Below are 12,494 nucleotides of genomic sequence, written 5' to 3'. Positions count from 1 at the left end.
CAGTGTGCATGGCATGCAGGGACACCCAGCTGGCAATCTGAATTGAATTGCAATTTCAGCAGTGCCTTTGGCTATATCCAGTAGCCACTTTATCCAGGGCATGGCCATTTGCCATGCCACTGACACAGTAACCCCACCTGCAGTGCCCAGTGGGAATAGCCTGCAGCCACACTCAGCAGGCAGCAATCACAGCCTATGACCTTTGGGACATTCCCCCGGCCCAGTGACCTCATAATGGGAATGGCGTCTGACCTTGGGCATAGTCTCCCTAACTGGAGCACCCACCGGGCACCTTTTCTGGCCAAGGCTCGGTACAGTGACCAGAGCTGCAGCGTCGGCTGGTCTTGGCCCGCAACCATATCCAGCAGACCCTGTACCAGGGACATTGCGTAGCCCAGAGGGCACTCTGGATCTTCCCGTAGAGCCTGCATCCATGCCCATCAATCACGGGTGCGGGGACTGGCTGTCACCAGGCTTAAGGCACAGTGACCCTATCAGCAATTCTTGAGACATGACCGGAGGGCACAATGGCATTATATGCAGTTCCCACTGCTGCTGACCTGCACCCATGGGCACCATGCCTGGCAAAGGGCCTTCAAGTATACTTACCTATTTAGGGTTGTTGCCATAGCAACACCATTGTTTCAGTTATATAATCCTTTACATGGGAAAATTTGAAAAAATCAGACCCTGATACCTGCGGGTCTGGCACGCGCTACAAATAAAGAAAGAAACAAACAAACATTAGGTGTCTTTGGGCTCTCCCATGAAAACATTCCTCACCAATCCACTATTGCACTGTGGGCACAGAACCTACCTTCTGAATACAACTAACTCAGCTATGCATGCCATCGATCACCTAAAAAACATATCCGCACACAGTACCCGGCTTCTTCCAACCTGCACACAGAAACACAACAGCAAAGCTATCTTGCCTTATCCCTCTCGCCATACTAACTAAACCCAGGCCACCACTCTTGCAGATCCCAGAGCACCAAAGGTCCATGTAAATAGCTGTTAAGTGTGGTATAAAAACCAGTAACATGAAAGAACATACATGGTGACTTTGGTGGCTAAATGAATTTTCACGAGATCCAGGTTGGCCAGCTACTTGAAGGAGGCCCGTTTAGGTGTGTCCCATTCAGGTGTGTCCCGGCTTGGGCGGAGGAGAGACTGACGATGTTCGTGTCATTGCCAATTTGCTGCCGGATTGTGTTGATTTGGCAGGTGAAGAATTGATTGACAGCCTTGACGCGGTCAGTGGAATGTGGGACCTGGCCATGGCCGGATCCATTTCTTGACTGCTTTGAATAGAGCTCTGCCCGTGCTCAGGGTCTCTGCCATGGTGGGTTGGCAGCACGTGGCTTTCTCTTCAGGAATGAGTTCACGTCTTGTAGAATGGGGGGATTTCAATCCTGCTATGTCAATCCATGATTGAGTCATGCACCAGGATTTCCCCCTGGTTACGGATGGAACAGTTGCTCTCTGTGAGCCCCGCTGGCGTAACAGGGGAGTGTGGGGGTGATGGGGGGAAGGCTTTGCCTTTGAGACGCACAATTTGAGAAGTGAATGCGCATCCGAAGTCTTATTTGGGGGGGTGATTGGAATATTGTAAGACCCTGTTGATGGTGGCATAAGGGCAGCACATGTTTAAGGATAGTGTCATGAGAGGCTGTTAATCTGATTTGGCAAAACAAAGGTTTAGCCGTTTCAGACCAGGCATGTCAAATTTGGAGAAATATGTTAATATTGATATCATGCTAATAAAAACTGCGCTTACAAGGTTTTTTTTGGCATTCTTTTTTCCATAGACCAAAATGCAAACTGGTAGAAATATCAGAAAAAAATGCCCTTTCCTATTTTGGATATATCATAGTGGGAAGTGGTGCATGCAACACACATGTTGAAAATTGCATCTGTGAATTTAGAGATTTCTACGTTTTCAACTTTTCAAAATGTATCAATATTTCGATTGCATGCAGTACAGCCGTAAAAGAATCCACACACACACGGAAAAAGAAACAGAAAATTAAAAAATGGAAATACAATGGAAAAAAAACACACACATTCCATCACTGACAGATAACAAATTGGGCATGCGTACAATGTACTCAAAGAAAAAAACTGGACACACATTTTGGATGAGCGCAGAAGGTGTGGAGAACATAAATACGTGTGAATATGGAACATGCTTGCACAAAAACACAAACATACAAGCACACGTACACACAGACACACGTATAGCCAACCACCCGTTTTATTAAGCACACACACGACCTGCCATTACACACATCACACATTTCGACCATGCAAAATAATCCATTTGAGCTAGGTCACACATGCTGTGTCGCAATCTGGCATTGTGGCATGCATGACTTGGCTCAAATGGATAATTTTTTTAATTTTTTTTTATTGTTTTAATCAAACTTAGATTTTTACAATATTTTCCTGTTTCATTATGTCTCTTAATTGTCTCTCGGACATCAGTTCAAGTCAGCTGTGGTTTGTTTACTGTGTTGGACTAGGACTCTGTGGAGGATTCCTTGTCTTGTAATAGAACAGTCACGATGTATTCAAGCATTTTGGCTGTTATTATTTGCCAGCTGGTTTTCTCGCCACCAATGAGTTGACACCACCATGTTGGTTCTTCCATCAATTGCTCCTTTATTGCTATATGCATGAAAAACTTCTGTCTCAAAGCATGCGTTGCGTGACAGGTCGTTAACAAGTGGCGAATTGTTTCATGTGGCGGTGGCTCTGTGTCGTGGCAAAAACGGCAGTTTGCGGTTGGGGAAAGTCCTCTTATGTGTAGGATTTCATTTGTGGGAAAAAGATTCAGACGTGCTCTTAAATTCAGGTTCCGAGCCCATTTATTTGGAAAGATCTTTATGTAGTTTTGTAGTTCGTTTAATTTTCTTGTATTACCAGGAAGGTGTGCGCCAAGCCTTTGAGCTGAGGCTTGTTCCGTTGTCTTAGCCCAATCTGCTTCCTTACGTTTTTGTAATATTCTACATGGATTGTGGATCAGTTCGTCTTCATCTGATGCAATAGAGTCCAGAAGACAGATGCTCTCTTTTTGCCAAGTTGATAGCATTTCGGATTTGCCTGAATCTATCTCACGCTTGATCAGGCTGTAGACCCCGTTGCCATCGTTCATTCTGCATTTTCTGTAGAGCATAAGTGTGTTGCAGGACACTGTGCATTGCATAGACTGCAGGCTCAGCTCGTGTCTTATCGCGACCCGAGAAGTCGAGGTCGGTAACTTGAGCACTGATTTCCAAAACGTGGCTTCGAGCTTGAGCCAGATGTTTTGTGGAATGGTCGGCATGGCTTCTGCTCCATATGTTGTCGCAGGCACAACCTTCATTTTGTAAAAATTGATTGTAGGCTTTAATGAAAATTTCCCAAATTTGCGGTCCATTGCCTTAGCTTGAACTGCTATCTTTTTGATCTTGTTAAACATGACAGGTTGCATAGTTATTTCCGTCTTGGTGCTGTCAAGCTGCACTCCTAGGTACTTGAAGTCTTGGACAATTTCAATTTTAGTTTCTTCGAGAGACCACTTATAATTGCTGATTTTCTTCCTTGTGTTCTGTAGAATCATTGCCTTAGTTTTTCCTTTGTTAATTTCTAAAAAAATGTTCCTTGCATATTCTTGTAGGCCGTTAAGCTGGCGTTGTAGGCCTACCGGGGTCTGATCAAATAATGTGAGATCGTCTGCGTATAGGAGCCGTTCTTTCGAAGAATTTCCCATTTTCGGCGGAAATGCCCGTGTGCTGCTTGTTTGGATCTGGAGATCGCCTATGTAGGCTACGAATAAGGCTGACGCTAAAGGGCAGCCTTGTTTCACTCCACGGGAAGTTGGAATTTCGTCAGATAGCTCTCCCTCACGACTCAGACGCACTCTCAACGAGGTGTTGTGATGCAAGGTTTGTATTGGGGCCAGTATGTTGTCTGGGCATTGCCATTCTCTTAGTTTTGTCCAGAGACGATGTCGTTCGATGCGATCGAATGCTTGTGTAAAGTCGATGAATACCACGAATAGTGACTGACCAGACTGTAGGGCTCTACTTTTCAGTATGCTGAAGATTAGAATGTTACCTGCTGTTCCTGCATTTTTTTTGAAGCCGGATTGTAGGTGGTCATTACACTTTGCTGTGGCTGCCCAGGCTTGGAATTTTTTTAGTAATAGTGACCTGAAGACCTTACCGATGCAATCTAGTAAGGCTATCGGCCGAAAGTTTGCGGGATCCTTTATGTCTCCTTTTTTGTATATAGGAATTATTGTTGCTGAAGTCCATGATTTTGGTACCGAGCTTGATTCTGCACAGCGTCGAAAGACTTCGCTGATGAAGATGACCCATTCTTCAGCATGTGCTTTTAATTCAAAGTTGGTGATTCCATCGGGTCCAGGCGCTCGTGAATTTTTATGTTTCCTGATGATCTCCCGAATGTCGTCTTTGTCTTCAAGGTTTATCCACTGTACTTCTTGATTTTGGTGTTGCACATTGTTTTTGGATGTGACTGATTTAAACACTTCGGCGAAGTGTGTTTCCCATGTGAGTTGTGAAATGTTGTTGGTTATATGGTTCTCCTCTGACTGTTCTGTTGATCTTAGTAGGGACCAAAAGTCTCTTGCGTTGTTTGTTGTTAGTGCTTTTGTTATGTCTTCGGCATCTTGCTGATACAGTTTGCCTCGATGCACTCGTATCCAGGCTCTGTATTCTGATTTTAACGCTTTTTGGGCGTTCTTCACATGCTCAATTGGCGTGAGTCTAATTGCATTTTTCATAGCTCTTCTATGCTCACGTCTTCTTGTCACTAAATCACTGTTGTAAGTATGTTTTTTGATACCAGCTACGATTTTTGAACTTGTTTTCTTTTGTTGGTATGCTACTAACAGCGGTTGGTAATCGACTACGTTAGGCTCGTCTGGGTGTGCTGCATCTTTATATCTTTGCGTAAGGTTTTTAATTGCGACTGAGCTCAGTTTGAGTCTGGTTCCTCTTGTGTTAGTTTCGATGTCCATATTTGTGCCCTTGTTTTTTGCACTGTTTATTGTCCAACTGGTTTCCAAGAGGTTATGGTCACTGGCTGCTGTTCGACGCACATTAAAAGACGTGATAGCACTTAGCAGTGATTTGGAGACATATATGTAGTCTATTGTCTCGCTTGTTTCAGCGCGTTCCCATGTCGGTATGCGATTTTGTTGTGGAAAGGCGAGATCAAGATTATGCATGTCTCTTGAACGAGTCAGATCAAGCCAAGTGTTGCCTCGCTGTTCTGCGGCTGCTAGATGCTTTTTTGTTCGTGAGCTCTTCTTGGTATTACATACGGCATTTAGATCACCGCATATCAGTAACGAGGACACTGACAGCTTGGAGATAGCTTCATCTATTACTTGTTCACACATGGTGATGAAGTTTTCACCATTAATTGCTGCTGGATTCCAGTATGCATTGATGACAATTATGGTGCTTTCTGGTTCTTCTGTGTTATTTTCTTGTTTCCATGTAACACTTACTGCCAGGAGGGACAGGTTTGCGGTTACGGTTAGGCCAATAGAGAGTCCACTTCAAGTGCGGCATGCGATCAAAAGCCCAGACATTGGTCTCCCTAAATGTCCCTTGGCTGCTTGGGCCATTTTTATCTCAAACCCCTCTAGGGTTGGTGCACTTGTTAGCCATGTCTCCTGGAGACATATGATGTCGTATTGCCCTAGGTTGACGTCTCCTGGGACAGTTAAGTGTGAATGCCCTCTGGTGTTCCACGAGCAGAGTCTCACTTTGCGATGATGATTTTCAAGTTGAAGTGTTGCTGGATAATTCTACCTTGACAATTCAGGTGAAACTGTTTTTTCCAAGCCTTTTCAAATCCACCGTAACTTTGCTGGTCTTTGCTAAACATGCCTCAATGCGCCAACCATAAGATGATCACCCTATACTAAACTGATGATCCCTAATAAGGGTAAAACCAGGTATGCAGTTGTCTGCAGTCTTGAGAAATGTCTGTCTTGGGTTGATTAAACTGTGTATAAAGTAGCACTGTCCTGTAAGACAAAGGCAATTATTTAAAGCAAAATGCTTGCATTTCTGCTAATTTACATACCCAGAACGCCTTGGTGATGTGGCTCGGAACTAGAGGTGAAGAATGGTGTTAACATATATTTATATATGTTAACAGCATTGTATGTTATCAGAGGTTTTTATGTGTTGTGGATCCCTTCAGACAAGGATCACTAACAGTAAAGAAAGTTTGGGTTTGCAAAACAATTTATGAAATGACCAAACTGCATGGCAATGAATAAAGATTTGTTTTACTGCTCTCCTAGGGGAAACCTGCCCGCTATGACATTTCCGAAGCTGACATCGAAAGCAAATTGGATCTTGTAAGGTTGATCAGAAGCTATAACATGGATTTGGTCACAGAATATAATCTTGAGGTATGCATTCTTTCATCATATTCCATTGAAATATACCTATGAGATAGCGCGCAACCCTGCGGTTTTCATTCACTTGCTCGCCTTCACCCTCAGCTGTATAGAATAATAATCTGACTGGAAAGCTTGGTGATTTTTTTTTAAAGAAGTGTATGGCTCACTGGTCAATTTAGCTCAATTTATATTTGTGTGATTAATATACTGTGCGAAGATGCACTCTAGAGATGAATGTACTTTATTCCAGGAAAGGGTTCTATTCCTGAATCTAGTACAAGAAATCCCAAGTCTCCCCGTCCCAAATTGTAAATATGTGTACTTTCAAATGAATGTGTAAAATAGCAACTTGACAGTGAACTGTGTCAATTGCTTACTTCACCTACACATTACAGTTCCAATTATCTAGACGCTAGATGTCCTAATGTTCTATGTAGACCATTGAGCCACTTGCCTGCTGGCGATATCTGTGTTTTAGATCCACATGTGCCAGACTCACTCACCCATTCATCCCTTTGATGTGAATGGGCTGAGAACCATTAACCTGGGCACTTGTAACACATTTTATTTGTATTATTAGGAAACTGCAAAAACTGAGGGAGGGTCAGGGACGTCATTTCACTGAAATGCCACAGGTGGCGGAAGTGACATCACACGACCCTTGACCTCTCATGACATCACAGGAAGTGATGTCATTTGATCCCACCCCAAAGTGACATCACAGGAAGCGATAGAACACGATCTTTCACCCTTTGACAAAACAGGAAATGGCATCACATAGCATTGTTCCTAAGTACACTACGAACAATATTATTACGATATCACTGTAATGTGATATGTAAGCGGATTCAATTCAACACTGCAGCTAAGTCAATGCCTAGTCTGGGATGCTGATGGAAACCCTTATTGATATATTTTTATGGCAAGTTATAATCTGGATGATGAACCCTTGTATAACACCCCTCTCTTAGAATCCCCCTTGACCCCTTGACCACACTGAGCCAAGAAGTAGGCTTGTTTTGCAAATTTAAAAGGTTTATTTGAAAAATTAAACAAAATATATATATGTATATATACCCCACTTCTATAAATAAATTGATAATGGATAGTACACTTGTGAATCTGATAGTGATCAACAATGGATAATGTTACAGTGGTACACTCGTTTTGATGGCTTAGAAGTGATAGAGGATGAAGTAGCTGAGAATGCTTTTATGGCTTCAAGGACAATGCAATGATGAATAAAATGGAGTACGGAAATAACTTGATGTGATTTAGCAAAAGATAATATAATCACTTTTTCTCTGGCAATTCACCCCCCCCCCTTGCAATGTAAGAAATGGAAGGCGAGCACACAGTCTTCAAGAATCCCAACAAAATCCAATACGAAATGCAGTTCCCCCCCCTAGCAAGCTTAGAGAAAAACAGGTATGATTTTAAAACACAGGCCCAAAATGCTTTGAATGTGGTGGCAATGAAGTGAAATTATGCTAAAATTGATTTTAATTCCCTGTAGGAGGTTCAGAGTGAGTGATATCTAGTTTATATTAGTTCAGGCTCACTTTAGCAATGATCTATGAGTAACTAGCAGGTTAAAACGAATTTTAGCAAAGGAAAGCAAGGAGCTGCTGATTTTTACACATGGCTGAAATTGTGCAAAATGTCAAATCGCGGCAAATGTAATCGCGTGCGTCGAGCGTAATTACGGAGGCCCTATAAGGAGTAGCAAGTCGGTTCTAGGTTCGTTGGAATGCCTAGAATCTTAAAATCTTGCTCCTAGCACAAACGGTTCAGGAGATACGGCCGATTTAGTCAAGGTAGTTTTTCGGATTTGAAATTTTAAAGCTCAGAATGACAGATGACAGTTTTCAGTTTTAAAGATGACAGAATGACACGATTCTAGGAGACAGTTCTAATAGGCTAAAATAGTTTGGATTAGATTATTTTAAACTAAGAGATTGGTTTTGGCACAGTGAGTACTCACACTATATTTTTGAACTAAGCCGTCAAGGTCTGGTCAGGTTGGACGGGACTTCCGGCGGGTGGTTCTGAAGTCCCGGCTTTCTGGGTCAGCTCTGCTCTCTGGGTCTGTCAAGCACCGGTTCTGCTCACAACGGTCTGGTTTGTGGTTCTCTCTGGTTCCGGATACAGCACTGCTTTCTGGATACTGCTACAGGTTCTCGCAAAAGTTCTTGGCAAAAAATTCAAACAGCTCGCCCGGCTGTTGAATAGTTTGGTTGGTTTTGAGGCCTGCTGAAGAGGATTCAGCTTGTGGATTCAGGCCTCTCAACTACAAATTCTGGAGTTAATTTCTGCTACAGGTTCTGGAGATTGATGGATTTGAAGTCTGGATCTCTGGATGTGAAGTCTGAAGTCTCCCGGCAAAGCATCCCGCAAGAAAGTGGAAAATGAATGTCCCTACCTGGGTTTCAATGTTCCTTTTTATGTGTTTAGAAAGTGGGTGTGTGCGTGGCCTAACTGAGCCTGCCCCTCTCTACTTGTCACTGGCCCAATTCTCCCCTCTCCCATGATTGGGGGAAGGAAATGGATTGTCATCATGATGAGGTCTGTTTATGGGTCAGAGGATCCTCCCCTGGTCAATTTGCCCACAAATCTATATTTAATTCAAATACATATTTTCCAGATACACAAGTGGTTGACATTACATGTACATATTACAGATGAATTAAGACAGGTCTCTGTTCAAGCCCCATGTTCCTGCGAGCTGGGATTCAGAAATGACAACATTTTGCGCTTTTTGGTCGGTTTACCAATATCGGACATTTACCAAAAATTACACAAATGTGCGCAAGGAGTATGGACATTAATTGATGAAGTGTCAGATTTGTAACATGCAGACATTTGGAGTAAGACCCTATTTTCTGCTAGCGACCCCCCAGAATACACCACATGGTCCTAACACCTCTTAAAGCGTGCACAGAAAAATCACAAGAATAATGATATTACTTATATAATTTTGACCAGTCCGTACTATGAGTTATCTATCTTTTTAAAATTATGCCCTGGTCAGGGGTGTGGCTTCCCACATCACATGGTGGAATAACTGGTTTATCCACTTCCCCCAAGCTCAGTTTGCTCTCACAGGCACTGCCCCCCCCCAGTTTCTCCGAAGAGGAAGCCACTTTACGGCCTCCCCAATATAACATTTGCCTGAGTCCAGGACAGGGCTTTGTTCAACTTCCTGCAGTCCCCAGGTGCTCCTCCCCTAACCCAATCAGAGAGGTGTCATCTCCTTTTGGCAGGGGCAGCAGGATGCAGCTAGGCCTGGGAAGAGTGGCTGAGCAGGTTTCTCCTGTCGGGGGTAGTTGTCAGGCAGAATTCAGCTAAATGTCACTTTAGTTCCCAGTTTAAATCAAACCTACAATTTTTACACATGCAGTATCAACAATGCCTGACGCTGTGGGTGTATCGACAGGGTTTTCCGTTATGTTGTCCACCCCACTCGAACCCTGAGAGTCTTCCAATTCCCCTTCCTCCTCACCTGATGAAGACGAGAAGTCCAACTTCCTTCCGCGGGGTCGACGAGTAAAAGTCCTCCGCTCCTTGTGTAGATAGGGTCGGCCTCGGGAGGAAGCCACCGCGACCCTTTGGGAACGAATCCGTGGTGACTCCCCCCGCGACAGACAAGTGAGACAAGGGGAAAAGCCTTACGGCACAAAAACCCCTTTGGAGTGTAGATATCCGATGCAGCGGAACGAGAGAAGGATCCAAAGCCAGCTGGAAAATGGGAGACCAGCAAAACTGATGGTAAGGCTCAGCAAGAAGAGTAGAGAGAACGGCACTGAATGCAGACAGGGGGGGGGGAGCCAGAGAGAGAGAACTCAAGGAGTAAAGGCAGGAGAAGAGAAGGGAGGCGAGCAATCCTAGCGCCCAAGTACAAATAAATGGGCACCAGTAAGAGAGAGAGAGAGACAACGGAATGAGAGAGGTAAGCAGGGGAAAAAAGGACAGGAGCGGATCAGCGCCAAGCGAGAGAACTGTGGAGCGCTAGCAACGAAGAAGAATTCAGAAGTTGCAACGCGCCAAACTGCCGAGCGTAAACAGAGAAGTACTCTCGGCGGCAGCCATGATGGAAATAACTAGACCGCTAACAGCGCTAGGGAGCACAACGTGGCGGCACAGTCTGACGACCGCCATATTTCCACCTCTTCCATAAACGCCAGGAACCTGCGGTTGTGACATGCAGCTAGAATGCTGATTCTAAGTTCAAAACCATGACATTTAACAGTTGCAACTATGTGACACTCAAAAGTAGGTCACTCATTTAATTTAAACATTTAGATTTTAGTGGTTTTAAATCCAATTTCAATTAAGCCGCTGACATCCACAGCTCAGCCAGTTTTGTTATAACATTGTTTTGGGCTCTTCATCTTCCCAGATTTTGTATGCACACAACACTTCATTCTGCCAGATGTCTGCTGGTGTTCAGTAAGACTTTTGAATATCCTGCAATGTTCGAAATAGGCACTTTGAGCTTGCATTCAGGAAAACAAAGGTGATTTTAAGGTGCTTTTGGTCTAACAACACTGTTATTTTTCCTTTGACACCACCTTTCACCCCTGGCGCTTCCGGTCCATCATGCTGGCACTGGTGGGTGGCAGGTTAGACAACCATTTTGGTGTGTGCACAACCGCGCGTTTTTCCTGGTTCTGGGATGGAATGATGGGCGGCGACAGCTCATCCCCACATCCACCCAGTCTATTGATTTAACATGGGTCAAAACCCTTGACAGATATACATTTCATACAAGAATGAATCACCATATGTATCATTAATATCATTGTGTGTAGGCCCATATTAGCAAATTAATGTCAATGCAAGCAGACGCCCAAGGCCAAAAGATAATGATGTGTTATTATATAGTGCTTACACCCTTTATATAGAACAAATCTGCATACACTATCACCCAACCTTTGTTGACACTCATTTATCAACCTCAGAAGGATGAATAGCTGAGTTGGCCTTGTCGGGATTCAAACCTGCAGATCAAACACACATTGCTGTAGCGAGCGCTCAACCCACGGAGCTATTTTACCGGCTATAGCTATCTTACCGGTTATAGTAAAATTAGCAATTATATGTCTGAATGTTCTCAAAGTCAGAAAGCAGATTACACTCTGTAGTGGATACCATTAAACTGGTAACAGATCTACCAACAGGCCAGTTCATCTGCAGGTCTGGTGCAAAGTTGGCCACATGTCAAGCCTGCGTGGATCTACTTTTCAGGCTTCAGAGGATGGACTCAATCGGCATCCCATACTCTGGGCAGTCTTTACCACAAACACCCTGACCAGCATTCCAGGGAGATAGGAAAGATAGACACATTACAACAAAGCATTAATTGTGGCACAATGAAATCAAGGGCCACATTATGTTCTATGGTGAAACATTTCTACACAAGCTTTTAGGCGCAAGGATTTTGTCAAGTGACCAAGGACACTGAGATGGAATGTCTTCTGATGATCATAACAGAAACAACAGCAGAAAAAAAACATTCTATAACTGCAACTTGCAAAAAGCAAAATACATAGTCCAAAATGGATGCTTATTCTACGCTAAATGCTTTTTGGAAGTTTTTGCCTGCATTGTGAATTCGAGGTCTTTAATAACAGACTAAATCAGCGACTCACCCCCTGAAGTGTGCCTGAAATAAACCTTTAATGAGCCTAGCAATTAGTGTATAGAATTCCAGAAAGACAAATTATTTGTTATTCCTATTCTTTCTTATTTAGGGTCACTGCTCAAAGTGTTACACTTGTGGAACCCCCTGTTTTTTTTTAAGAGGGCTGAAAAAGAAAACCAGCAACTCCAGAAACAGAGAGCCACATGGTGCTGGCCACAGCGCAGGAGCTTGGATTTGAAAGAAAAAAAGATATTAAAAAAAGGGATGTTAGCGGTAACAAGAGAGACCACAGGGCGACCCCTGAATGACGTCCCTGGGGAGGGTGTGCTATATGAAAAAAAAAAAGAGGTTTGAAAGGCCTTTGCTACGGTATCTCGTTTGTGCAGTGATCAGTGCCTTCTTGGAACTCCGTCTGTG

The 12,494-nt window shown here is 43.6% G+C and overlaps 1 protein-coding gene across 1 annotated transcript in view; it reads left to right on the top strand.

Moving 5' to 3' along the window:
• The window catches only part of PDILT (protein disulfide isomerase like, testis expressed), a 286,134-nt gene that overhangs the window by 84,972 nt on the left and 188,668 nt on the right, over window positions 1-12,494 (top strand). Inside the window, exon 5 of the mRNA XM_069646703.1 lies at window positions 6,332-6,442. Within this exon, the coding sequence (XP_069502804.1) occupies window positions 6,332-6,442 (111 nt within the window). The remainder of the gene's footprint in view (window positions 1-6,331; window positions 6,443-12,494) is intronic.

This window comes from Ambystoma mexicanum, chromosome 2q (assembly GCF_040938575.1).
Source record: "Ambystoma mexicanum isolate Mex_15411 chromosome 2q, UKY_AmexF1_1, whole genome shotgun sequence".
Classification (NCBI taxonomy): domain Eukaryota; kingdom Metazoa; phylum Chordata; class Amphibia; order Caudata; family Ambystomatidae; genus Ambystoma; species Ambystoma mexicanum.
Note: the sequence above shows the minus strand (reverse complement) of the source record. Positions and strands in the feature narration are given on the sequence as shown.